Source organism: Siniperca chuatsi, linkage group LG17, assembly GCF_020085105.1.
Source record: "Siniperca chuatsi isolate FFG_IHB_CAS linkage group LG17, ASM2008510v1, whole genome shotgun sequence".
NCBI lineage: Eukaryota > Metazoa > Chordata > Actinopteri > Centrarchiformes > Sinipercidae > Siniperca > Siniperca chuatsi.
The window spans coordinates 6073055-6099786 of NC_058058.1; the positions used below are offsets into that span (position 1 = coordinate 6073055).

At 38.2% G+C, this 26732-nt stretch overlaps 2 protein-coding genes across 2 annotated transcripts; one reads left to right on the plus strand and one right to left on the minus strand.

The window, feature by feature from the left end:
• Nucleotides 1–3196: 3196 nt before the first annotated feature.
• Nucleotides 3197–8599, plus strand: zgc:91910 (Zinc finger protein 706-like). Its single transcript, XM_044171891.1, has 4 exons — nucleotides 3197–3323; nucleotides 5934–6084; nucleotides 6919–7039; nucleotides 7334–8599. Exons 2-3 carry the CDS (start codon nucleotides 5950–5952, stop codon nucleotides 7012–7014), a joined length of 231 nt encoding a protein of 76 aa, XP_044027826.1. The 5' UTR covers nucleotides 3197–3323; nucleotides 5934–5949; the 3' UTR covers nucleotides 7015–7039; nucleotides 7334–8599.
• bmp8a (bone morphogenetic protein 8a) lies at nucleotides 8196–26716 on the minus strand. Its single transcript, XM_044171889.1, has 7 exons — nucleotides 21840–26716; nucleotides 15883–16075; nucleotides 14240–14388; nucleotides 13879–14058; nucleotides 13299–13378; nucleotides 11603–11713; nucleotides 8196–10474 (listed from the first exon to the last, which is right to left on the minus strand). Exons 1-7 carry the CDS (start codon nucleotides 22393–22395, stop codon nucleotides 10325–10327), a joined length of 1419 nt encoding a protein of 472 aa, XP_044027824.1. The 5' UTR covers nucleotides 22396–26716; the 3' UTR covers nucleotides 8196–10324.
• Between the last annotated feature and the right edge of the window lie 16 nt (nucleotides 26717–26732).

The following is a 26732-nucleotide window of genomic DNA, read 5'->3' on the forward strand; positions in this document are numbered from 1 at the left end:
TAACTTTGGCCTCACATTTGTTTTAAAAACACTAAACTCCAAAGCTTTGTCTCTCCTGGCTCTGGCTCACTCAGCTTTCCCTGAAATCAAAAACTTGGTAAAAAGTTTGTTTCAAGTGATGAATGAATCTTGATGAATTAAAATCTTGGTTTTATAATGTAGCCTGGTAAATTACTGAGAGATATCATTCAGCTTCAGTGCGATGAAGCAAGCCTGTCATATTGCAGGGGACCCCTTGTATCATAAATATGTCGGTATGGAAGTGCGCCACAAAGATACAAGGATCAAGGCAAAAATAAATATAACTAGAATATAACTAAAACAATATCCATGAGAAATAAATTAAATGTAATTGAAATAAAACCAATAACAATATAATAAAAGGAAAGTATACATGATATTAGCACAAAAAGAAGAATCTCTCCACATAATTATTGAAGATAAACCAGATTCTATTATTCAGATTCAGATTTTATAGTGAAATGTAAACATGTATATCTCTAAAAGGCATGGATTCATACACTGTTAGTTGTGAGAATTCAGAAAATTCAAGAATTCAGTTCTCTTTACACGACATAAAAAATAAACCATAACTGACACACAGCAAAGTAGTATCATTCCAGAAGAGGAGGTTGGGGTTTGGTTTCTGAGTATAAACTGAATGTATAGTCTGCTGTGGGCAGTGTACTTTATGGGAACTTGAAGGCAACAGTGTATTTACAAAATGCGTTAGGTGAGGTGAACAGGGGCCCCCTAACAGGTTAATCAGGGCATGACTACAGTCTTGTTCTCCAACAGGTCCAGTAGAGGAGATGATGGACGTCCAGCAGAACATGCAGCCAGGTGAATCAGAGCATCAACTAAAAGCTTTAATTAAAGCGTTTGTCTTTGGTTGTTTGGACAAAGCAGTTTGAGATCAACATCACAAACTTTTTCCTAATGGATTCAATTTGAGACCAGAATCCTGTTTTCCCAAGAACACTTCTCACCATGGCTGATGTTTTCCAACAGTTCAGACTAATTTATTTAGGGAAACCAGAATGTCATTAAACAAATTACTTTTTGTTTCTTCCAGAGGAGAAGCCAGATGAAGTGTTAGCTCTGATGCCAGGAAAGTTCCTCCACCACAGAGTCCCTGTGGTGGAGGAAGAGGGCAGGACGCAGGGCGATGTCAGGAACATCTGTCCGTCTGGCTGGTCCAAATAAGGATCCAGATGTTTCATCTTCATCCACAGAGAAATGCCCTGGGTAGATGCAGCGGTATACCCCCGACGCTCAACTCTACATTTCATAAATCATAATGATTTCATCCTCAAAAGAGATATTTGTGTGTCAAGAGCTTTTCATCCTCCTCTTTTACAGAAATATTGTTTGCGTAATCATGCCAACCTCGCCTCGATCCACAACCCAGGAGAGTACGACTTCATCTGGGAGGTCGTGAGGGGGGGCACGGGTCATTTTCCTCAAGCCTGGATCGGTGGCAGTCATGCTGTTAAGGTAGAGAACAAAAACTTTTTATAGGCTAATTGTTTAAGAGCATATTTTACTGTCAAACAAATATTGATATATTGATAATCCAATTGTCTAAAATCTGTTCCTTCTCATAACATTTAGCAGTGTGGGTTATTCATTTTGAATAGTTTCTGTCTTTAATGTGTTTAACAGTAATTCATTCTGTATGTTTTACAGAAACAGAAGCTCTGCAGCGATGGTTCAGGGTTTTATTTCCAGGATTGGAGCATAGGCGAGCCTTACTATAATGAAAACAATGAGAAATGTCTTGTGATGAACCGACCAGGTACAGTAACCTGCTCATTTATGAAATCCACTGACTCTTGGCAAGAAACTGTAGTGCCAACTTCTAAAATACTGATTAGAACTTTTCTGTCTGGTCTGCCTCTTAGATGACCACCTCTGGGGTGATGTGAACTGTGAACAAAGGCTTCCCTTCGTCTGTGGAACAAGACCGGTTTAAATATTGGAAATTTAGGAAACCTTATTTCTGGAAAATAAAGCTGTCCCTCCAAAGTCCCTGACAGTGACATTTCTGATCTTGACAAACGTTTAACACCTTTTTTTTTTAATCTAAACGTGTAAAATGTTCAGTTTTTGCATGTCAAAAAGTTTTGGAAAACTGTAAAAATAAAATACAAAAAAAATTAAATGTGATTGTGAAAACATCCCTTAATTTTGTCTGTGTTTGAACAATCAAGAACCATTCATTCCATAGGAAGTGAACAACATGTGAGAGCACCTCAGCAGAGGGACCCATTTTGTATCTGAGACTCTGATTATACATCATTATCAGCTTCATTTTTATCAGTGTCTTCAGTCCTATTAGTTCTGAAGATGTGGCATTTGAACCATCTGAAATGGCTCAAAGTTTATCTGAACACACCTTTACGTGGACATCTCTGCCACAGTTCAATGTCAACTTCAACAGTTTCTAATAATAATAATTTACCATACCAGCTCCATTCGTCTGCATGTAAATTGTGATTTGAAGACACTAGACTGATCTTTTAAAATGTAGAAGGACTCATTTATATTAGGAGTCAATTTTAAGTAAAACAGTATCACTCTTTATTTTTACCCATTACTATAGTTCAAGTGAAGCTGTAGCTGCAAATATGTAGTGAAATTTCAATAATCAAAATAGATGAACAAGAAATGAACTATAAAAATGTGTGAAAAAGTGTTCTTGTACCCCAATAAGATACCTCCCGACAAACGTCCACAATAATGAATTGAGTGCTCTGTGAGAATTACTTAATGTGACCTATAAACAATGATTTTATGCATGTTTCCTTGTTTTTTCTTTATATAAGTGCTGTTTCTTTCAGAGTGGTTTAGATATTGATTTGTGAGTTTGCGTGCGCTCTTGTGTCCTTCACTATTTGAAAATGTAAGCTACGATCACCACCAGAAAATTTTGTAGAAATTAGTTTTAGATTTAAGGAATACAATTCTGGTGAAACAATTATGAATCCTTGACTTATTTGTTGCCTGTCTATAGTGGTCTCATTGTCATATATTGAGTCTGAAAAATACTAAAATCTATTTTTAAATAATTGTTGAATATAAACTCTCCCATGGTTGCTGAAACCCCCAAATTCCCAGAAAGAAATGCCGAGGACCCGAGTTGCAACCACCGCTGCTGAAGCTGCAGCTCGGCTCCGGGCCAGCTGGGGGCGCTGTTCGTTTCTTTGGCAGCGTTTAAGTTGATGCGACGGTTAAAAACCATCTTTGAAGTTTCCTCTGGCATTCAAAAAAAAAAAAAAAAAAGAGACCGACAAAAGAGCGAAGAGAGTCCAATCTCGAAGGTAAATCCGTCTAAAACGAAAAGATGTATTACTATTTGACAGTTACAATTTATTTTGGTATTATCTAACAGTGATTTGTATTCGGAACTGTTTTCTTTATGCTCCAAGATCATTGTATTGCGTGATAACTCGGAATCACATGTAATCTTAGCTTCCCTAGCTAGCTTAGCTAGCAGCGTTAGCAAGGCGGCGCCGGTTGACGAAAGGCCTGTTTGGGCGATGCTATCAATTAAACTGGGTGTTTTTAAGCAAGTTCTATTTAGAAACAACGCCAGATTCATATGTTAGTTAATCAAGAAAACAAACTATTGCTAGACCAGTTTGATGACTTAAAGGGAAACGCCGATGTTAACGGTGTTTTTTAACGTGATCGTTTTATACACTAGCCATTTCCGCTGTTTTGATTACGCTGATGAAGGTTTCTGGCTGAAACGGGTTAATTTTTTTTTACCCTGAATAAACATCATTTTATCTATTATTTATATGTGAGTGACGGTGTTCTGTTTGTTTTAAAGAGATCGTTAACATGGCTAGCTAACTCTAAGTTAGCTAGTTAAAGTCGCTGCTGTTGTGTTGTGAAATCGAGTTAAACGATTACAATGTAACTGCCTGTCTAAGCAAGTTGTATTTTTGATTTAGGTTATATTTGTGGTTAAGCTGACGTTAATCAGTTTAAAGATAACGTTGATGCTAACGTTAGCTTAGCTCATTTTTCTTCCTTTAGCTCATGTATGGCTTGGCAACAGTTCGGTCTCGTATGACCTTACGCAGAAAATGAGACATTAAAACACTCGATTTTAGTGAAAAAAGCCTGTAATGTTATTTCATCATAAATGCTTTTCTCAGAGGAAACAGGCAGGTCTCTTAAACCACGTACTGAGCTAACGTTACATTGGTACACAGATAAATAAACCACATTATTGAATGTATTCCAGAAAAGAGCTGTATGTAAGACTGTAAGAGTTTCCAGTTTATTATGCATAACTAGCTACTTACTTCTCAACTACTGCAGTTTAATGCAACAGTCCTGCAATAAATCCTACCTCCACAAAGGCTATAATGTTCAGTTTTTGTTGAAAGTGTTTTAGGGGTGTTCAACTTTTAAGATATTTTTGTGGCTCCAGTTTGTGATGTTGTTGAAATGTATAGCATCTCACTAAGAGGTGTTTATAATATTTACTCTACCCTCATTGATGTAAACGGGGTGGACTAAATAAAGCCTAACACCTCCTGGATAATGCAAAAAGATTCAACAGCACTAGAACTGAAACTGTTAGACGGTTAATCAATTAGTTGATTGAGTTTATAGGCATCTGTTTTTGATAATTTAAAAGTAATTTTTAAATCAGAAATGCCAAACATTCTTAAATTCTAGCTTATTAATTGGCTTGCCTTTACTTTTTGTGATAGTAAACTGAATATCTTTCGTTTTTGTACTGTTGGCCAGACAAAACAAGAGATTTAAAGACTGAACCTTCGGCTTTAGGAAACTGGGATTGTGAGAAATTCTTATTTTTCATTATATCGTGACATTTTATAGACCAAACGATTCATTGATAATGAAAGTAATTGCTAGTTGGAGCCCTAAACTGCACCACAAACTACAGTCTCCAAAATGATCACAAAGGTGAATCAACACCTCCCTTAAACAACTTGATTAAGATAGGATCTATTGCAGGGATACTGCATTAGTTTTTAGTTAAGTGTACCTACCTCTCATGATTAGTATAAATATAATCTGGAGTTTTGTTGTTTTTCTTCTCCTGGTATTCATGGCTGTGTTACAGTTAAGTTATATAAGCTGCTATTGTTTAATGAACAGCTAGCGTCTACTGAACCCCCAAAAAATCTACACTAGATGGCCAAAGTTTGTGGACATTTGAACATTATATGCTGTGATTGTTTAAAATCTCATCCCACAACCATGGGCATTAAGAGAGGTCCAACACTGATGTTTGATGATGAGGTCTGGCTTGCAGTCAGTGTTACAGTTTATCCCCAAGGTGTTGGATGTGGTCGAGGTCAGGACTATGTGCAGGCCAGTCAAGTTCTTCTTCAGCAAACTGGGAAAACCATTTCTTTATGGAGCTGGCTTTGTACACAGAGGCATTGTCATGTTTAAACAAGAGAAGATCTTCCCAAAACGGTTTCCACAAAGTTGGAATCACACTTTTGTCTAAAATATGATTGTATGCTCTGACAATATGATTTCTATTAATTGGAACTAAAGGGCATAGTCTAAATCATGTAAAGCAGCTTCTGACCAAAAGTACAAGGGACAGCTGTGTCCACATAATTTTGGCCATAGACTGTATTTTCATGGGTTGCGTGTTTGACACAAATGAGATTTTGGATGTAGTATCACTTTAACATTGTGGTAAAGTGCCAATAATCATATTCAAATTATTGTCATTATTATTTTTTACTAATGTGTCAGGTCAAATCAGCTTATCACATCCCAAATGTACCCGCTGCTGTTTGTTTTTCAGCCTGCATTTAGCTAAAACCTTCTTATAGCTCATTGTGTGAGCAAACAAAAGCTGCGATCTTAGATTTGGGCCATAAAAGTTGCACATGTGGATAATCTCTGGGGGTTTGTCATTCCTGCAGGTCAAAGTTGAGGGCCATGGCTCGTGGGCAGCAGAAGATTCAGTCCCAGCAAAAGAACGCCAAGAAGGCAGCAGAAAAGAAGAAAGGCCAGGCCGCTGACCAGAAGACTGCAGCTAAGGCCGCGCTGGTCCACACCTGCCCCGTCTGTCGGGTAACTGCAACACTGTGCTGCGAGATGTCACCTACAGCTGAATACTCATCAGATTTTAGTTGTAGCTTGAAGGCTTTTCCACAGGGGAATCTATTTGAAATTCATTTTACTTTCTCTCTAGAATAAGCAATACTTGCTATATTCACAAAGGCTTCAATGATGCGACAGCTAATTATTTTATCAGGTGTATGTGCATTTTAATTAAATACTATAACGCTGTCTGCCACATGTGCCACAGTTGGAAAACATCAAAAATATATTAAGACATGAAAGAAATTTTGTCGAGCAGTTTGAGATGTACGAAAATAAATTACACATTTTTTGTTTTAACGCTTACTTGTTGATCTAACGTTTGAAATGCAAATCAATGTCAAAGTAGAAAACACCAGTTGATAATTTGATACTTCAAGTTAGAGAGTCAATTGCTGTAGGGCTGCAATTCATTGTTGTTTTCATTATCAACAGAGTATTTTCATGATTAATTGTTTTGTCTATAAAATGTGAGAAGATATTGAGAAATTATAATTTTGCAGTACCCAAGGTGGTGTCGTCGAATTCCTTGTTTAATCTGACCAACAGTCCAAAACCCAAAAATATTCAGTTTACTATCAAATATGACAAAGAAAAGCAGCAAATCCTCACATTTGCGCGGCTCAAATCAGTATGTTTGGCATTTTTGCTTAAAAAATACGGAAACGGTTAATTATCAAAGTAGTTACAAATTAATTTTCTGTCAATCAATGAATCAATTAATAGACTAACCATTACAGGTCTAATTTGTGACCACAAGATAAAATAAATAAAAACCATGATTCCCTTGTTTTTTTCTTCCAGACACAGATGCCTGACCCCAAAACCTTCAAGCAGCACTTTGAGAGCAAACACCCCAAGTCTCCCATGCCTCCTGAGCTGGTAGATGTTCAGGCATGAAGAACTGGACTGGACCTGAACCTGGGTAAGGCCGACTGTAGTGCTCTTTGTAAGCTGTAGTTTTTCCTCTAAGACTGCTGTGTTTATGAAACCTCTCTTCTGCGTCCTTGTAGATTTGATTTGTTATCAAGGTGCAACCAAAATAATATCAGAAACAGCTTTTTAATTTCACCAAACCGCCATCAGTTTTTTACTTTTTACAAACGTAAACATTTTAAAAAGAACCTTACTGAAGGGTTTTGCTAACTCACTTGGTCACTGTTAATATTTTCCCACTATAACCATAATACTAAAAAACAACAAAAACTGTTGCTTACAGATACACATTGACCACGGACTAAACGTTGAATCACGGCGCCTGAAGGATGTTGATGACGAACACTGGGACCCGTCAGTATTCATGGACACCATGTTGGGATGGATGGAGGGGGTGGGTGGGGGGGTGGATGTGTGCATGTGCTGTTTACGTACATGTGTGTTTGTGTAAGGGGAAACAATAACGACGGGGCACAAGTACACCAGCACCCCATTTTTATATTTATTATGTACAACTACCTTGTTATTCCAGATGGAGGAGGAGGTTGCCTGCTTACACTGAATAAAATTATCTTGTGACTGAGTGGGAGACGTGATAAGTCTGAAAAAGCTACAGTGGGAAGTTAAAAAAAAAAAAAAAATCCCAATATTTTTGGATGTATGACTAGCTAACAGCTGGTTGTACTTACTGTACACTGTGTCGTCCAGAGGAATAGATGGCACATTAAAGGCCCCTACTATAGATAGCATCACTCATCCACAATGGATGTGGCACTGCTGTTGGGTTAAACTCCAATTATTTCATTTTCCCTTTCACTTGGGCAGAGGGTATTTGCATGATGTCACCATCAGTGCATGCCCTCCACACAAGAAAAAAATGTGAGTTTTAATGACCATTGGCCTCTTAAAATGACTAAAATCTCATAGTGTCATTTCAGAATTTCATGGTTGTTGATGCTAAAAGGATATTACTACTTAAAACTATTTTTGGAGATTCATAGTTTTTGTCCAACAACAGAGACAGACTCTACAGCTATGCCTCCTCTGCGCTGCTGCTCCACAGGTGTCCACACTCAGTAACACCTCACAACGGTACCTCACGTTAAACCACACAGCAAGTCTCATAGTATGTTCTTTTTTTCCCCCCCGCAAATCCATCTACTTATTTTAATGTCGTCCTCTTCGGCCATGTTTCCCAACTTAATCTTGGCAATAAAATCATCATCTTTGTCCCACTTGAGTTAAACCAGGACAAGATTTGTTTTGAAAACTAATCGATACCATTATTTTGGCTAACCCCACTCTAACATTTATACTTTCGGCTGTTGTCAGTTTGGTTGTTCATTGATTGAAGAAATTGTAAGTCGGCCCAAGGACTGAGAGCTAAAGAAATTTGTTCATTAACTGCCAAAATGATTAATCCCCGTTCTTTTTGGTTCTTCATTCATTAGCAGGCAAAACTTCACTAATTTGCTTTCGCTGTACTTTTTTTTTTTTTTTTTTTTTTTTTTTACCCTTTTCAATAAATTGAACAATGTATTTAATGTGACCGGTCTTCTCAGCTGATTGTGTGTACATGACAAGATGTGATTCCCACATGGACTCAGTTATTAATTACATTACGGTGTACCATGTGGCTGTGGTGATTGATGTAGAGTATGTGTGTATCCACAACAGGGCTGCAACGTATTTACACGATTCATCAATTCAAGGTGGGGTATGCGATTCGAATCCGATACACGTCTTTGTCAAATTCTGCGAATATCTCCTCACAGCGCTGGCTCTGTAAATGCTAAACAGACCGAGCCACACCTCACTATTCCAGACATGATTTGTGTGTCAGGTAACATTAAATGACTTGCCCACGGACATTCAGCTTACTTTCTAGTTTGCCAAGATATGCTGTTGTTGTGATATTAGCTATAGTAGCAGGAGAGTTGTGAGTATCGCTGTCTGCAGCTGCTGTGCTGCTCTGGGAAACCGTCTCATCCTCTCTGGCTGTTAGCTTCGCAGCAGCGACTGTAGAACAGTATGCTAACCTACAACCTAGCTGACTTGCTGTGTGCATTGTTCGCTCTATATCATGGTAGTGTTTCATGGTATTGGATTTCTCCAGAATCGCATACCCCACCTTTGGTCTATAAAATGTCAGAAAAAAGAAAATAGCCTGTGACAATAATCTAAAAACCCACAGTGACGTCTTATTGTTTTGTTCAACCAACAGTCCAAAACCCAAAGATATTCAGTTTATATCACAGAAGACAAAGAAACTGGAACTAGGTGATGGTTGACATTTGTTCTTGACGAATGACTTGAATGAGTAATCGATTATAAAAATAGTTGCCTATTATTTTTCTGTTGATCGACTAAACTTTTCACTCTGGCACATTTGCAGCAAGTCTAAAATAAATGTAAATTTCATTACTCCAGAAATCCTTATGGTGATACACCATACCACCAAAATTGAAGAGTGATGTAAATTAGTTGTGGAATATGACTTACTGAGGTTGAGAAACAGGACTGAAACTTGATTGTATTATTTACACTGAGTTACCAGTTTTCTTCAGTCCCTATAACCATAAGAGAATGACATGAGAAAGTGTATATATATTTTTAATTAATTCAATACAATTTAACATTTTCTCTTCATATAGACGTTGTGTTGCAACAATAGTAGTGCTGTCATTTAATTTCTTGTAAACAAAACAGGCATCACTAGTGGCACGTTCTGCCATCCAATATCATTTGCCATTTAAATCTGTCCATGAACTAAATCTGAAACCATTTGTAAAATTCCACATGGTTTGTTGCTGTTAAGAAAGGTATAAAAAGATCCCAGTTTGGGGAAAAGGTAATGTATTGAAATAACATTTGTACTCTTGAAAGGGTGGTACTGTACTTAAGGAAAAAAACTTATGTTCATAACTATTATGACAGTACATCTCAGGTATATCCATATAGACTCACATTTCAGCAGAATAACCTTCAGCTATTGAGAGCCAAGGCCCAGCTGACAATTTGGACATAAAGACCCAAGACCCATAAAATGCTGTAATTTTAAAACTTTGAATTTGGAAAATGGATTATAAACAATTAAGTCACTGATCCTAAATCAGCACTCAAACACATGATCACAGACCTGTTAAATTAGATATCTGGTGCCAAAGGTTTCTGCAGAGTTCATGTCTGGAGGAAACTATTCAGGTACATTAGTTTGGTTTTGGACTGGACTCCCTTCAGTGTCCCAGGCTACTAAGTGGAACCTTTTCAACTTTCATAGACACCCACAGGTCTTAACCACCATGTTACGGTGTTTCTTGAGGATGACGTTGTTGTTGTCGTCATAGAAGAGGACGGAGATGGGGCTGAGCTTTGTGGGGGCGCAACAGGCCTTAGGAACCTCGTCAGGCTTCAGGAGGTGGACCTGGCACAGGAGAGTGAAATACAGTTTATATTTTAAATACCAATTGTAAATATTGAGTTTTTCCATAATACAAAATACACATGCAAAAAACAGACCCTAAGCCCCAAAAAAAGATCAGAATATATGAAGTAATATTACCATAGTATATTGTATATGCATACCAAAATAAGCTGTGTAGGCAGTACCCACTGCTACTGCAACAAAAAGGCCAGCAGAGTATTCAGGAGCCAGAGGTTTACAATAGGTATTTAACTAAAGCAGCGGTGGAAGAAGTACTCAAATCCTTTACTTAAGTAAAAGTACCAATACAACAATGTAACAAGTAAAAGTACTCATTCTGCAGAAAATGGCTGCTATATTATTATATCTGACGCCTCAATCTGTGAGTAGCATTTCACTGCTGTGGCTGCTTGAGGTGGAGCTAGTTTTAAATACGTTAGTTTAGTCCAGTAGTTCCCAACCTAGGGGTCAGGCCCCTCCAAAGGCTCACAAGATACATCTGAGGGGATGTGAGCTGATTCATGAGGTAGAAAGGAAGAAAAAACAGTTTCTGCTACACAAATTTGAGTATTAACTTTTTGGACTTTTCTCTAATCTTTGCTGTTTTTGTGAAATATCGGATAATTTTACTTTAAACAGTTGTTTAAATGAGAAGTTTGGAGGGTAAATCTCTCTTTGGTGGAACTGCTAACAACTCAGACATCTGAAACATGACAAGGGTCCCAAACTAGACACTGCTTTTTTGTAATGTACTTACTTACATTCCACCACTGATAACTGAGTAACACATTATAAAAACTTACATTTGTACATAATATTTCAAGCAAATGTAAAAAAAAAAAAAAAAAAATTATGGTTAAAAACTGAACAGAACTGAAAAAGATGCAGCAAATATTACTGTTCCTGAAATGATCATGTAGGACATAGGTGTTAAGTGTTCAAAATACTGTACGAAAAGAACCGTAGCCCACACATAGAAAAGAGGCTTACCACATACTGCAATACAAGAAGTAAGTTTTTTTTATCTACTTTTGGTCCACTTTCTAATGTAAGATCTCCTTTGTGGAATGAGTAAATGTCATGACGAAGCAACAGTGTCAGATGTGTGTGTGTCATCACTGTACTGACCACTTGTTGGATGAGGGCGTGGTTTGTGGCGTTCATGCAGGAGCCCAGAGGATAAAAACACTCTCCGTCACAGTAGTAAGCTGAATATCCAGTGGGGGCCAAAACCCAGTCCTGAGCAGAACCACAGAAATATAGTTGATGATCAGCAGCAACAGGCAGGAAAATCATCAAAGGTTATTATCTAATCTCTTAAGAAATATTACCACCATATGACAGAAAATATGGAAGGATCAATATTACAACTAAAAATAAGACATGGGCCCGTATTTATCAAACTGCTGAAATGTGAAAGATAAAAGTAATTTTACTCCTACTTAAATAAAAGCAATTAAATGTATTATTATTATTATGTACTATTAAAAATACTCTGAAGTGTAAGAGAGCTCCAGAGGTTTCTTATGTTGGTTAAAAGTCGATCCTGCAGTACAGAAACAGAGGAGAGCTCACATCTTCTGAGACATGTTCACTTCTTTTTTAGTTTCCATTTCAGACAATTGCCTATCATTTCATTCCTATTTATCAGTGGTGGAAGAAGTATTCAGATCTTTTACTTAAGTAAAAGTAGTAAAACCACAGTGTAAAAATACTCTGTTACAAGTAAAAGTCCTGCACTTAAAATCTTAAAAGTAAAAATACAAATGTATTAGCTTTACCAAAAGTAAAAGCACTCATTATGCAAAATGGCTAATTTCAGAATCATATATATTATATTACTGGATCATAATTAGTGATGGATTAACATATAAGCATCACTAATGTTGCAGCTGGTAAAAGTGGAGTTATTTTTAACTACTTTATTTACTGCCGGGTAGCTTAATCTATAACAATATGTCGTAATTTATTACTTGATTTATATTTTGTATTAATAATCGGAATCTGAAAAGTAACTAATAACTAAAGCTGTCAAATAAATGTAGTGAAGTAAAAAGTACAATATTTACCTCCAAAGCATAAAATACTACCTCAAAATTGTGCTTAGTTACATTCCACCACTGCTATTTATATATTATAAACCTAATAGATTGTTGTTGATTTAATATGTTAATTTGTGATATTAAGGGTTACGGCAAATAGAAAGGACAAATTTTAAAAACAACATTGATTTTGCAAAATAAAACATCACTGAACAAAATGTGAGGATTTTTTAAAAAGGGGGCAGGTGTAGGTGAAATGTCTCTCACACTTGCTAAAAGTTGGAGTAAGTTGTTTGATAAATGTAAGAACTTTTTCACTCCTCAGTTGGCTCTATGACGTATTCTTCAGTGTAATTCTTAGAAGTTTGATAAATACGGGTCACAGTCTACAATGCAATATTAATACAAAGACTCATAATGAGTTTCTTTCTCTAAGCTTTGGATTGAATTGTATCATTGCATTGGTTCCCACCTTTAAGAACAACTTATTAATTTGAGATTTCCCAAAGGCATCTATGGTACGTGTTTAACCCATCTGTATCCATCACATGGTGATGTAATGAATCATTTTAGCCCCAGTAAAAAAAAAAAACCTCCACTGAATACACAGTGTGGAAAGAAAACAGACTGTTTTAACTCTCTTAAAAAAGCAGCTTGAACAATGATAGCGGACATGTACAATAATAAAACTGAATGAAAAGAGCTAAATTGACCTGAAACCTCACTAATAAAAACTTGACTCTAATATGAATCAAGAATCCAAGAGTTTGAGTGGAGCTGACCTTCCATCCCAGGTCACTGAAGCTGACGTAGAGTTCATGTTTTTTACAGGGCTGACCTCCACTGTTTGCAGGACTCCGATCTGAACAGGGAAGAAAAAACATTTAGTAAAATCAAATCACTGAATAATTCACTTCGATAAAAGTGAAAGGTTTTAAGACATCAGCAATGTGAAAATGATCTTTTCAGACTATACTCTATATTTCAAAGTTTTACAACTTCACAATCAATACATCATATCTCAGCAAGGGTTCCCTTCAAATTAATTTAACTTAATTAAAAATGTATTATTAATATCTGCATAGTAAAAAATTGATTGAATTTCATAATTTCATTTCATTTGAATTTTATAAAATGAACTAATGACTCCCACTTAGGACATTTTATATACAGAAGTCTTTTCATGATGATTTCCACATTCTTGAATCTTGAAAATGTCCCAATTTTCCAGATAAATAAATTTTAAATCCCAAAACTTTGTAAGGCACAAACAATTGGTGATAATTGGAGTGTGCTGAAGTAACATTAAAGCATCAAATTCAGAGCTGTAATCCCACGAAGTGTGGGCGCCTGGAACCTAACTATGGATGCTGGGGACTGGGAGGTCGTATTTGGGTTTCTTCTTGCGGGGATGTGGCTTGACAGCTCGTGGCGGCCGACAGGGGACCTGACTCTCCCTGAAGAAGGTCACCATGAAGGGCTGTTTGGAGCGAGGGCCCCTGCGTCCCACCAACCCGATCCAGCCTGCAGACAGGGAGCGGTCTGGGAGAGGACACAGACATTTGGATAGACATTATTGAACTGTAAAGTGAAGTTCAGTCAGTTGTACTACTTTGAATTAAACCATTTCAGTTAATCTTGGTATAAATCGCCCAGTGAGTACAGTTAAAAAAAGGTTTTGTGATGGTTCTGTGATGTTGGTGTAGCCCAGCGGTGCACCCACCCTCCTCTGTCTCCACATAGAGACGTATGCCCAGGTTGCTGCGGGGGTGGAGGAGCCAGTGGTTGGAGGCCGAGGTGACGTCGAAGGCCAGCCAGCCCTCCTGTCCTGCAGGCACCGACTGCATGTCCAGCAGCACCAGCTCTGGCTCTCTGAGGGAAAAGACAGAAAGTAATGGAAATTTGATCAAACTGCTAAAGGTCCAACTTAAGAAAAATAAACATCTTTCACTTTTACTTCTACTCAGAAACCTTTGAATAAAGCAATTTATTAAATGTATTTGATACTGAGAAAATACTGAAATTTAAGAGAGGTCCAGACGTCTCTTAAATTGGTTAAGAGGAGATTGTAGACGGCTACAGAAACAAAGGTAAGCACACGCCCCTTCAAAATAAAAGCTAGCATTGGTTTTATTTGCAATGATGCAGTTCTCTCAGTCTCCACGGGCAATATTTCTTCATACTCTCAACCTAAATTTACTGGGAGATGTCAAAGGTTAGGCTCAGCTACAGATAAGCGCCTCAGATCTTTTGGGGGATTCATTGTTTTGCTCAAGTATATTTTATCAGGATAAATATTCACAAACACAGAGCTTGAACCCTGTTAGTCTGTGTGAAGGATGGTATTCTTAATTACAAGGCCACACTACCAGTGTAGCTCTTGTCAAATAATACTTTTAATACACTTTTTTATTTCTACATATAAAGGTCAGTTTACTCATCATGGGCAGAACTTCTCAGCCTGTGAATACAGTTGTATAATGTCTTCTGTGCTGAGAGAAAATAACTGATGATGCCATCTGGGTTATCTTGAGTTGGGCTTAAATATTTGACATAAACCTGCATTATAAACTGGGGGCATGGAGTTTGAAATATGCAGGCATTTAACAGGCAGGGAAGGTCTAATGACAGACAGAGCTATTAGAGACGGCAGGATGTTGAGTTTTTGAAGCTTGACTCATTCTATGGACTAAAGTGAAGATGCTGCTTTGGTTTTGTACGTTCTTTTAATCTGTCTCTTGCAAGTCCCCCGACTTTATGTAAGTGTAATACAAAATCATTGGAGAAGCTCTTAAAAAAGCAAAAAAAAAAAAAACCCATTAAAATGCTAAAGAAGGCTTAAACTGGATTTCCCTAATGTTGCAATCTTCAACACTGTAACAAAGGTTCGATCTTCCATCTGGAAGAATAAATTATGTCTTTTTCTTAGATTTTTTTGTGAGTTAGACTTCAGTTCCTGTCAGATCACATACATCCAGTGCTAAGATTTGTTTGCACTTGAGCCAGATGTCATCAGAAAGACTAGAAGTGGCACCACAAGATGAGAATCAAGTGTGTAACAGCGTTGGACTAGTGTGAGTGATGAGAGAATGGGAAATGTTATCTTGGTGCATTTGTCAAAAGTCTCAAATCATGAATTATTTAGCGCCGAATTATTTAAAAAACGTGACAGTAATAATATAAATTTGATGCAAAGTTCAGGCTCAGATAAAACATCCAATGGCTTCTAATAAGCAAAACTAAAACTAAATAATAATAAACTTTATTTATATAGCACTTAACATAGTTACAAAGTGCTTTACAGAAAAAGAAGAGAAAATTAAAAACGGATAAAAACAAATAAAGAAAAGGTCAATTGGAGGTAACCTGTGTCTGTTCTCTCGTTGGATCTCGTAGACGGAGATGTGCAGTGTTCGGTTTGCCCTCTGGCCCATCGTCAGGGTCTTATAGATACGAAACTCTGCTGCTGTCACCGTCTCCCCCTGAGGGAGGGGCGTCAGATCGAAACGAAACTCCTTCCAGTACGGACGAGGCTGCAGGAGGTCACGCTCCTGCTCCACTGCACAGAGGGGAAGAGAGAGAGACACATTTCTGTGTATTAGACATTTCAAAGAGAACAGATACGAGCAAATACGGTGAACTACACTGGCTACAACTCCACCATGACGGCTAATAATTGATAATGTTTGCATTTTTTGTGTCTTAGACTTTTCAATTTAAAGGAATTTTAACTTTAAAACTGACATCTGGCAGTGGAGGAATGTAACTAAGTACATTTACTCAAGTACAGTACTTGAGGTACTTGTACTTTACTTGAGTATTTCCATTTCATGCTACTTTATACTTCCACTCCACTGCATTTCAGAGGGAAATATTGTAGTTTTTACTCCACTACATTTATTTGACAGCTGTAGTAACTAGTTACCTTTCAGATTAAGAGTTTACAGAAAAAACACATGATTTTAAAATACAATGCATTGTTATATATTTAACCAGTGGTTTGACTTGTGACCCCTTACAAAAACCAGCATCTTGGGGCCTCTTGTCACGTTTCAGATGTCTATGAGTTCTTAGAAGTTCCACCAAAGAGTGATTTCCCCTCTAAACTTCTCAGATGGTTTCATTTAAATAACTTTTTGAAGCTCAAAGAGGTAAAATTATTCAATAGAAGAATTTCCTCCCCCATTAATCATCTCACACTTCCTCAAATTTATCTTGTGTCTCTTTGGAGGGGCCCGACCCCTTGGTTGGGAACTGTTGGACTAAACTACCTAACTGTACATAAAGTACTTAAAACTAGCTCCACCTCAAGTAGCTACAACAGTAAAATGTTGCTTACACACTGATGCATCAGTATTAACAATTAATAATGTAATATATAATAATGTATCAGTCACAGGGGACATTTTCTGCAGAACAAGTGCTTTCACATTTAATACTTTAAGCAACTTTAGCTGATAATACTTTTGCAATTTTACAGGATTTAAAATGCAGGACTTTGATTTGTAATGGAGTATTTCTACATTGTTGTATTGGTACTTTTACTTAAGTAAATGATCTGAATACCTTTCCCACCACTGGTACCTGGATTTTTGATTTTTTTAAGCTATGAGAGCCAATTGATAGTCATAAAGATTTGTGAATATTAGAAGAAGTTCTGACATTGTATTTTTGGAATAAACTTGGAATATTGCTTTTTTTGCTTTTTGCTTTTTTGTGTCTTATATGATCTTGAACCGAATATCTTTGGGATTTGGAGTAATGTTTGGATAAAACAAGGAATATGAAGACGCTATTTTGGGCACTGGGAAATTATAGTGGGTACTATTTTCTGACATTTTATATTATTAATTGAGAAAATAATTGGCAGATTAGTTGATAATGAAAATGATGGAGCCTGAAATTAGATAAAAAAAATATTCCAAAGAAGTACAGTAATGACAGCCCAAAAGGTTTTAGTAATAGAATAAAAAGTTCTGTTGTCTTTAAAATCAACTCCTAAAATTGAAACAACAAAAAAGCAGGGATAATATTCAAACAGTAAATACAAGTCAAAAATATTAGCTGGGCAGTTTAGTTGGAGAGTCTGATAAAATGTGTCAGATAGAGAGGAGTGAGAGGAATCAGATGGAAAAAAAGTTTTAGCTTAAAGCAGATGTAAGAAGAGAAAATGTGCTTATGCAACTGTGAAAATGGAGCAAGTGTGAAGGTGTGGAGGAGATGAGATCACTGGGAGATGAGTCAATGAAAGGGACACAAGGGGGGAGGAGAGTGGTGGAAGAAGTATTCAGTCCTTTACTATGTAAAAATACTCCAATACTCCAATCCAGTCCTGCATTAAAATTAGAATCACCAGATAAATGTACTTCAAATACATCAAAAGTAAAAGTAGTCATTATGCAGAAAAATGGCCCCTGTGAGTGTTATATTTTTAATGATTATTAGTGATGCTTAATGCTTAAGTAGGATTTTACTATTGTAGTTGCTCAAGGTGAAGCATATTTTAACAACCTTAATATACTGTGGTGTAGTTTAATCTATAACAATACATCATATTTTATAAGCTGAATCAGTACAGTAACCAGTAACTATAGCTATCAGAAAAATGTAGTCGGGTAAAAAGTACAATATTTCTCTCTGAAATATAGTGAAATATTTAGTAGCATAAAATGGAAATACTTGAAGGGATAGTTCAGTATTTTGGGAAATCCATTTATTTGCTTCCTTGTCGAGAGTGAGAAGATTGATGTCACTCCAATATCTTTACAGTAAATATGAAGCTACCACCAGCAGCCGGTCAGCTTAGCTTAGCATCAAGACTGGAAACAGTTTGTCCACAGTCTCTAGTGGTTGCCTGGCAACCTCACAGTGAGTTCGGGACTCTGGGAAGTCACAAAATAATCTGGCACATAATTCCCTGTAAAACCACAACTTGTCGCTTTAACACTTTTTTTTTTTTTAACAAATTAATCAAATGAGATATAACATGTTAATTGTGGAGCTTGAGAGGTGCTGGTAGGTGGATTATTTTACCTTCACACAGAGCCAGGCTAGCTGTTTCCCATGTTTCCAGTCTTTGTGCTAAGCTAAGCTAACCAGCTATTGGCTTCATATTTATCCTGCAATTGTATTAATCGTATCTAACTAACTAACTAACTAACTAACTAACTAACGTAATAACTGTATTTCCCAAAATGTCAAACTATTCCTTCAAGTAAAGTACAAGTACTTCAAAACTGTACTTAAGAACAAAACTTGAGTACTTAGTTACATCCAACCACTGGAGACGTATATTTTAACTCATCTCAGCACAGTTTTAAGATAGTAAGTACAAACTGGGGATGTTTGTACTTTCTCATAAAAGATGACTTTTTGTCCTGAAACCTGCACAGTGGAAAATAAATAAATATATATTTTCCCTACCAAGTTTTACTTTGCGCCAGTTCTGCGCTTTATTTACCCAGAGAAGATTTATGAGGCGTGTACGCTCTTTTTCGCCAACATCCTGCATCGCACTCCACTGAACAGGATGAAGGTGAAGTGCCTTGCTTAAGGGCACTTCAACAGCTTCTGTTGACAGAGTGGAAGACATGTGATGTTCCACTTCACACTTCTGATCATAACCAACAGAAGCACAAATTAAATTAAAGAACACAATGACTGGAAAAAAAACACAGCTGAAACACATCCTGTTAAAGAACAATATGTAAATGAAGAGGTGAGCAGGCGAACACACACACACACACACACACACACACGTCCTTCAACAAATCCAAACATGAAACCGAAACACCAGCGCAGTGTGTGTCCTTGTGGAACCCCACAGGGACACGAAACAGCTCTGGTCACTGGGGTTTGGCACACACAAACACACACACACTGAAGGCATTGTAAATAGAGATACTAACGACAGGACACCCCTGACGGGTTGGGCGTGCTCATATCAGCACACACACACACACACACACTGCAGTAATTAGAGACACTTAGTGCCCTGAACCGCAGCAGCTGCTCAGCACACACACCACTAATTGCAGCCCTGCCTGGTATTTTTAGAGTCGCTCCCTCCACAGCAGTATTTTCATCTCGCTTCGGACCGTTTGCTATTTTTTTTTTCAGTGTGTCAGTGGGGCCTTTAATTCTAACCAGCTGTGTCTTCCCATTACATACGCGTAGGAACACACACCCATGCCTGTTTGATTCAACTTACATTAACTACACACGTTGATTAGATTAGTCATAGAAATAAAAACTAAATATACCATATCTGCTATGTAAGAAAAGTAGAATATGTTGAATGACTATAATTCTGTGTCGCATGCAAATAAAACAATTAGCCTGTAGTTAGTCCAGGTCTGTGTGATGTGTTCAGCTATGCTTTTGTGTAGATTTGATGAGGTTTAAAGGGTTTCACGACAAAATAAAAAGCTTCACCATTTGAAAGGAAACACTGGCGTGCGCTGTGGGTCACTGTTAAAGGCACGAGTCTCTTTTGAGTCACCTTTGTTTACAAAATCGTGGTGGTTTGGAGGATGAAATGCTGTGTTTTTGCAGTGTTGACTGATAAATTTCAGGGTGTATTTTCTTCTCGAAAACACAGTTGAATTTCGCAAAGGGAAACCCTTCATTTGATGCGAGTTCATTAAAGACCCTGAGCAGAGAGAGGAGATGATGTTTCCCACGGTAAACTGGGAGCAGATCACCGTCCCATTCCAGAAGAGCGAGAGGAAGGAAGCTATTCAGAAGAGGATGTTTAATTTTTATGCTTTGACAGATAGGCATCAGTCAGGCTGCAAGCACAAACACTCACACGGGATCTGGGTGGCGATGTTTAACAGTATTTCTTATATATTTAATGAAGCAATATTTAGTGCTTGGTTTGTCGAAACAAACTCAACCAAAACTCAAAAGATATTAAGTTTACTTTCATGTACCATAAAAGGTGGGAAATCGTCACATTTAAGAAAGATTTTTTTTTTTGTTGCTTAAAAAATTACCTAAACGATTAATTGATCATCAAAATTGTTGGGAATCATTTTCTGTCGATGAACTAATTGATCGTTTGAGCTCTGTGTAAATTACTGATTCCCTGCTTGGAACGATTTCACGATGCTCAGCCCAGTTTGGCTGCAGCAGCAGTGGAACGAGGCTGGTGGATTTAGGAATGCTGGGCTGAAATGGAAACCTACCAATATAGTTCAGCCATACTGACATTGGTTTTAATCCTCTCTGTGGGGGTGAATGTTTGTGGAAATTTGCACAGCAGAGGAACTAAAACGGTAGCACCGACATGTCACTGTCAGTGTCATCAAGTTCACACACAGTGTAATTTCATCCTTTCAGAGTTTACATTTTGTAGCTAAACCGCAAAGTCAAAAACTGCTCTGTCATTCGAAACTGATGATAAGATGTTCTTTATTTAAGGTTAAGGGAATAGTTTGACATTTTGGGAAATACGAAGTTTGATACCACTCTCATATCTGTCCGTTAAATATAAAGCTACAGCCAGCAGCCGGTTAGCTTAGCTTAGCACAATGACTGGAAACAGGGGGAAAACAGCTAGCCTGGCTCTTTTCAAATGGAACAAAATCCGCCTACCAGCACCTCTAAAGCTCACTAATCAACACGTTATATCTCGCTCGTTTAATCAATTAATTTGTGGTTTTACATGGGGTTATGTGTTGGACTATGTCTCTGGGGAGTCACTGCACCCGGCCAAGAAATAGTCTGGTGCGTAACCGTCCCTGTAAAACTATGTGTTGTTTTTAAACTGATTTTAGTACACATTAACAGATTTAACAAGATATAATGTGTTAATTAGTGAGCTTTAGTGATGCTGGTAGGCGGATTTTGTTACCTTTGGACAAAGCCAGGCTAATTGTTTCCCCCTGTTTCCAGTCTTTATGCTGAGCTAAGCTAACCGGCTGCTGACTCTAGCTGCATATTAAACGTCTCTCCTCAGCAAAGCAAATGAGTGCATTTCCTAAAATGTCAAACTATGCCTTTCAGATGAAAGTGTGTGACATCCCTGCATGCTTTTATTTTTACTGTTACTTTCCCCCCCACTGTACTTACCACCAGATCACCTGACTAAACACCTGTCTCCAGTACTGTGCTGACTTATTAATTGATTTTCCTTTGATGCATTATGAGTTTCTGTAGGTGGAGCTCTTTCTTTGTCCCTTCAGTCGTGGTTGCTTTCACTGCTCAGTTTTCCCTCATCCAAACACACCAGAAATGTAAACTGCATCACTTCCTGTGTGTTTTTCCCCCCAGGCATCACCTACACAAAGGCAGCTGTCTTCATGGACTGGTTTACTCACCCAGGTTGACAAAGCTCATCACCGTGTCGGCCTCGCTGACCACCGTGCCCAGTGGTGGTGTGTGCGTGCTGAGGGTGGGCGGGGCTGCGTGGTTGACCTGAGCCAACCTTTCTGCCCCTCCAAACTTCCCCATGCCAGGGACGTTTACAATAATTTCATTCCCTTCATCCTCTCCATCAGCCGACATGGCGTGGTACAGGTCCAGCATGAAGAGCGGTGCAGAGGAGGGCGGCCGTAGCGGCGGGTGGGGTCTGGGTCGCCCTGGCAGACCCAAGATGGACAGGATCTCCTTCTGCATCTCCTTCTTCTCGCGGCCACTGAGCCGCCTGAAGCTGGAGTGGACCACGGCCTCGGCCTGCTGGCTCCACAGGGAGAGAAAGAGCAGGAGCAGCAGGGGCAGGAGGAGCAGGGTCCTAGGGTGGAGGAGAGGCTGGTGGGGTCTGGAGGTGGATCTGGTCTGTTGCTGCTGGAAGACTCCGCTGCTGCTTTTGCTCGTGTGCTGCTGATTCATCTTGCTGCAAAGACAAGAGAAGCTGTGGGAGACGTCTGAGGCCATGGCTGTGGTTTCCTCTTGTTTCTTCTTCTACTGCTTGCAAATCAAGATTTTTAGTCTCACAAATAATCAGCTGCACAAATTTCTTAACTTCAGTTTATCTTCCCTCCAGTGTTTCCAGACTGACAACCACAGTGTTTCTACTTGCTCCAGCTTGTCCCCTGACTGTTTGTCCTCCTGTTTCAGAGTCACCACAGACAAATGCAATGCTGATTTATGCCTGATGTGTTTAGAAGAGAGCTGGCTCTGGACGGTACGTGTTTACCGCCTTAAACTGCCTCTGTTTATGTCTCCCTCCCCCCTTGCCTTCCTCTCTCCCTCTTCTACCTTCTCTAATCTTGAAGAAAAAAAAAAACTCCTCACCCTCTGATCCTCTTCTCCCTCACCTCTTAGTCGTGCAGCAGAAGAAACAGAGATAATGAGAGTGAGGGCATAATTACAAGCTGAGTGTGTTTTGAATATAGACAAACAGTGCCTCTATGGAAGATTGGTCTGCGCTTTGAAGTTATAAACTTGGAGGATGGAAAGCAATTTCAGTGATGAGCAGGTGCCGCAGAGATTAGAGAGAAATTTAAGAGCTGTCTCATCAGGTTTGCTCCCAATCCTCCTTGACCTCACGAGGAAGTAAAGATCGCACTTTGCAGTGAGTCAACGTTCGTCCAGATACATCATGAGAATTGTCTTCTGTGGAGCAATCGCTGCTGGAAACTTTTATCCAGTCATCCTTGAGTACTTATTCATCCATTCAAGACCGCTTCCCACCCACACGTCTCTGGGGTTCCAGATGTCTTTCTTGATCCAATTTATAACAACGATAACTCCAGGAAATTGTTTCCTGATTGTAATCCTTGGGAGAGGCGAGAGGTTTCTTCTAGAGTCTTGTACGCACTCTCAGTGCCTGTTAGGAGTGTGTGAGCATCTAAAAGCGGAGCTGTGCCGCTCAGTGAGAGTGTATCCCGTGTATGAAGCTTAGAGAGTGTAACAGTTGTTCATAACCAGGAGGGAGTTTCCCTCCCAGCCTCCGCCTCTCGAACTCTTTCAAGTCTTTAAACTTCTCTCTGCTGCTTACATCTCATCTGGTCTTTGGGAGACCTCATCTCTCTCTCCCTCTTACCTCCACCCATCTATCTTTTCATCTTCTCATGACTGCTTCCTTTCATAGCTACTCAATGTCGAGTCTCAGGCGGCTTGGCGGGAAAGACGTCAAGTGGCCTGATGCCCTGTTTAATAGCAACTCTACTCACAACTATCGTTAGGGGCCAAAAGTGGATGTAATTTCTCTACAAATGTCACTGTGTATGGAGCGCAAAAACTGACAAAAGGCAGTAACATGTTATCAGACAAGCCAAAAATATAACTGAATACATCAATAAATAATACTGTTAGTTAAATAATTTAAATGGAGGGTAAAACAAAATATAAATCTTTATAATTTTCCTTTAACTTCGTCAGTTTGTAAAGAAGCTGTTTAACAACCAACATTTACAACCAATCAGTTGATAAAATTAATGAAAACTTAATGTATTAAATTATTAATTAATAAAATAAATTAAAACTTAATTAATTTTAGTTTTCACTAGCTCCATTTATTTTACAGCTCCTTAGTTTACCTATTTTTTGGGTCTTAGCACACTTGATACTGAGAGAACTGTGTGCTAACTAGCTTACCTGAAACTATAGCAGATAAACACACTGAGCACTAGCTTTTTCAGTTAGCTACCCAGCTAAAGCCAACTTTCTTTATAAAAAACATCCAGTGCACATAATGTTAATCATCTATATACTTTACTACATACTATGGATCACTGTATAAACTCTTGTAACAGTAGCTACAGTAGCATTTTAGCTGGCAAGCTAACGCCAAGAAAGTTAGCTAGCTAACACCACTTACAATACTTTAAAGGTTTTTTGACATTGTGAGCAAAAAGACATTAAATCCTACAAATGTGAAAGGTGGCACCATAAAGTCTAAAACTTATTTCCAAAGAGAAATGCACTTGAAGATTTAGATGTTATGAACATATTAGCATAGTGTCTGTGAACTTCTAATCAGCATTAACTTGCTAACGCTTTCAGCATTAGCTTGCCAGCTAAATGCTCCATTTTCACTCCATTTTAATTGAACTTATAGTATTATTTATTGATGTATTTAGTTTGTCTGATAACATTTTACTACCTTTTGTCAGTTCCGAGCACAGTTGTTATTTTGGATAGTTTTTAAATTTGGCAATGTTAAAGCTCTAAAATCTAATAGCTTTGGTTTGGAGGCAACAAAATGCAATACACCAAATTTTTTACTCCAAAGTAAGTCTGCCGTCGAGCTAACATTAAACAAAAACTTTGAACACTTCTGCTCTGAAGTGGCAGGTTTTGCTTTACACTGTGTAACACCATTTCCCGCTGAGCCATTCATTAGTTTACCGAGCTTGCCCTGCAGCGAGCCTAATGCAAACACACTGTGCATGTGTGTGTTTAAACCAAAAGGTTTTGGAGGGAAGAAATGACTCAAATATAGTAGTGAGGTTGTGCCCTGCGCCAGCCCGTGTTTGTGTACTCTTTTCTTCAAAGCGGCCTGGTACTTGTGGTCACTTTGAAAGGCATGAATAACACTGACCAAACCAAACTGACCGCGGTTCATTTTGTCCTGGCCGAAAGGGCGAGTCCCAAATGCCAGGAATTAATGCTCTGCCCATTTTGTTTTTCTTTCCTCTGCACATCTGCAACTTTAGGAGGTTTTGTCTGGAGAGATAATGGTGAGACGAGTGAGAGAATATGAAGAGGAGGAGGTGAAAGAACAGAGAGGGAGTGATAAAAAAAGAAAAAAGAGGGAATGAAGGGGAGCTGAGTGCCCTTAAAACCATATAAACCCAACAGAAATGAAAAATGACATTCCTGAGAGACAGAAGTGGTGGAACAGAGCAAGGACTGTCATCAGAGAGAGAAGTCTGGGATGACAGATGGACTGCAGGGAGGACGGGCGTAGATGGATTGAGAGTGGACAGAAAATGAGAGGAGTCAGTGTGTGTGTGTGTGTGTGTGTGTGTGTGTGTGTGTACACACAGCTGCAGAGGGTGGAATCAGACCTCATCATCTCCGGTGGAACCACCAAATAAACAGGACAAAGTTATTTTCAAATTCTCCCTTTCTGTCTCACACAGACACATAAACTGGGACTGTGAATAAGATCTAAAAAGACAAATCCTAAGGCTGAGACAGAGCGGAGGGGAAATAGACATTTCCAAATTATTAAAATGACTTTCAACCATCACCACCACCACCACCACCTCCTCCACGGTGTTTACCTCCTCTCTGTCCACAGAAGTGAAATCGGGTGTGTCTTTATCTTTTACAGGATAATTATCTAGAAATGTCCGGTCACTGCCTCGGAGTCTGTGGTCTGCTGTCAGGCGTGAGGGAATGTAGGCACGCACATGCACATACAAGAGAAAAAAAAACAAAATTACATCCATTTAGCTCTGTCCAATCTTTACAAAAATTATAAATGTATGCACATGTACACATAAGCTCTACTAAGTCCTACAGAAGAATTTTGTATGTGCACACTGCATGTTAAAAACTGAATAGATCAACCACTATAAATGACAACTAAACTAATTAAAATCATAAAAACTGAGAAAAAAAACTTTATGTATGCATAAATATATACGTAAAATGCACAGAAACGTACATTATTACTGGTACTATTACAAACAACAAATCATGCTGGAAACAGTTATTACTCCAAGACATAAAACATGTCTTTCTAAACATAAAATAGAAAATAATAGAAAATCACGATGAAGGAAAAAAAGAAACTGAAAAACTACATACACTTTCAAAAAAGATGCATCTACTGTGTATGTATAATAATAAAAATCAGCAATGTGTGCACTGGGACAGGCATTTCCACACACCATTTAAAAAGCCAAATTGTGCTGAAAATCACGAACAAAAATAATAAAAAGGTTCTATCAATGAAGAAATCCTATAGACAAAAGAGACAAAACATCCACTCCACTGCATGTAAATGCAGAAATTAAAAATTGTACATTATGCGTCTATTACCCCACATTCTCTTACATATTACCTAGGGCTATGGATTAATCTGACAGTTCTCAGTTAATCGATTAATAATTTAGTCTATAAAATGTCAGAAATTTGGGAGAAATGCCCATCACAAGTTCCCAGAGTATTCAAACTGCTTGTTTTTGTCTGACAAAGATTCGAACAACCAAAAGATATTCAACTTTTTATCACAGACGACTAATAAATCAACATATGTTAACATTTGAGAAGTTGGAACCAGTTTGCGTAAAAACAATTACTTAAACGATTAATCG

Bases quoted from the DNA above. Each gene is read 5' to 3' on its own strand.
- zgc:91910 (XM_044171891.1), top strand. From the start codon at position 5,950: ATGGCTCGTGGGCAGCAGAAGATTCAGTCCCAGCAAAAGAACGCCAAG. The intron at 6,085-6,918 runs GTAACTGCAACA...TTTTTCTTCCAG, and splicing joins ACACCTGCCCCGTCTGTCGG to ACACAGATGCCTGACCCCAA.
- bmp8a (XM_044171889.1), bottom strand. From the start codon at position 22,395: ATGGCCTCAGACGTCTCCCACAGCTTCTCTTGTCTTTGCAGCAAGATG. The intron at 14,389-15,882 runs GTTACCTCCAAT...CTTTTCCCTCAG, and splicing joins CAACGAGAGAACAGACACAG to AGAGCCAGAGCTGGTGCTGC. The intron at 10,475-11,602 runs GTCAGTACAGTG...CTCCTGTGCCAG, and splicing joins ACGCCCTCATCCAACAAGTG to GTCCACCTCCTGAAGCCTGA.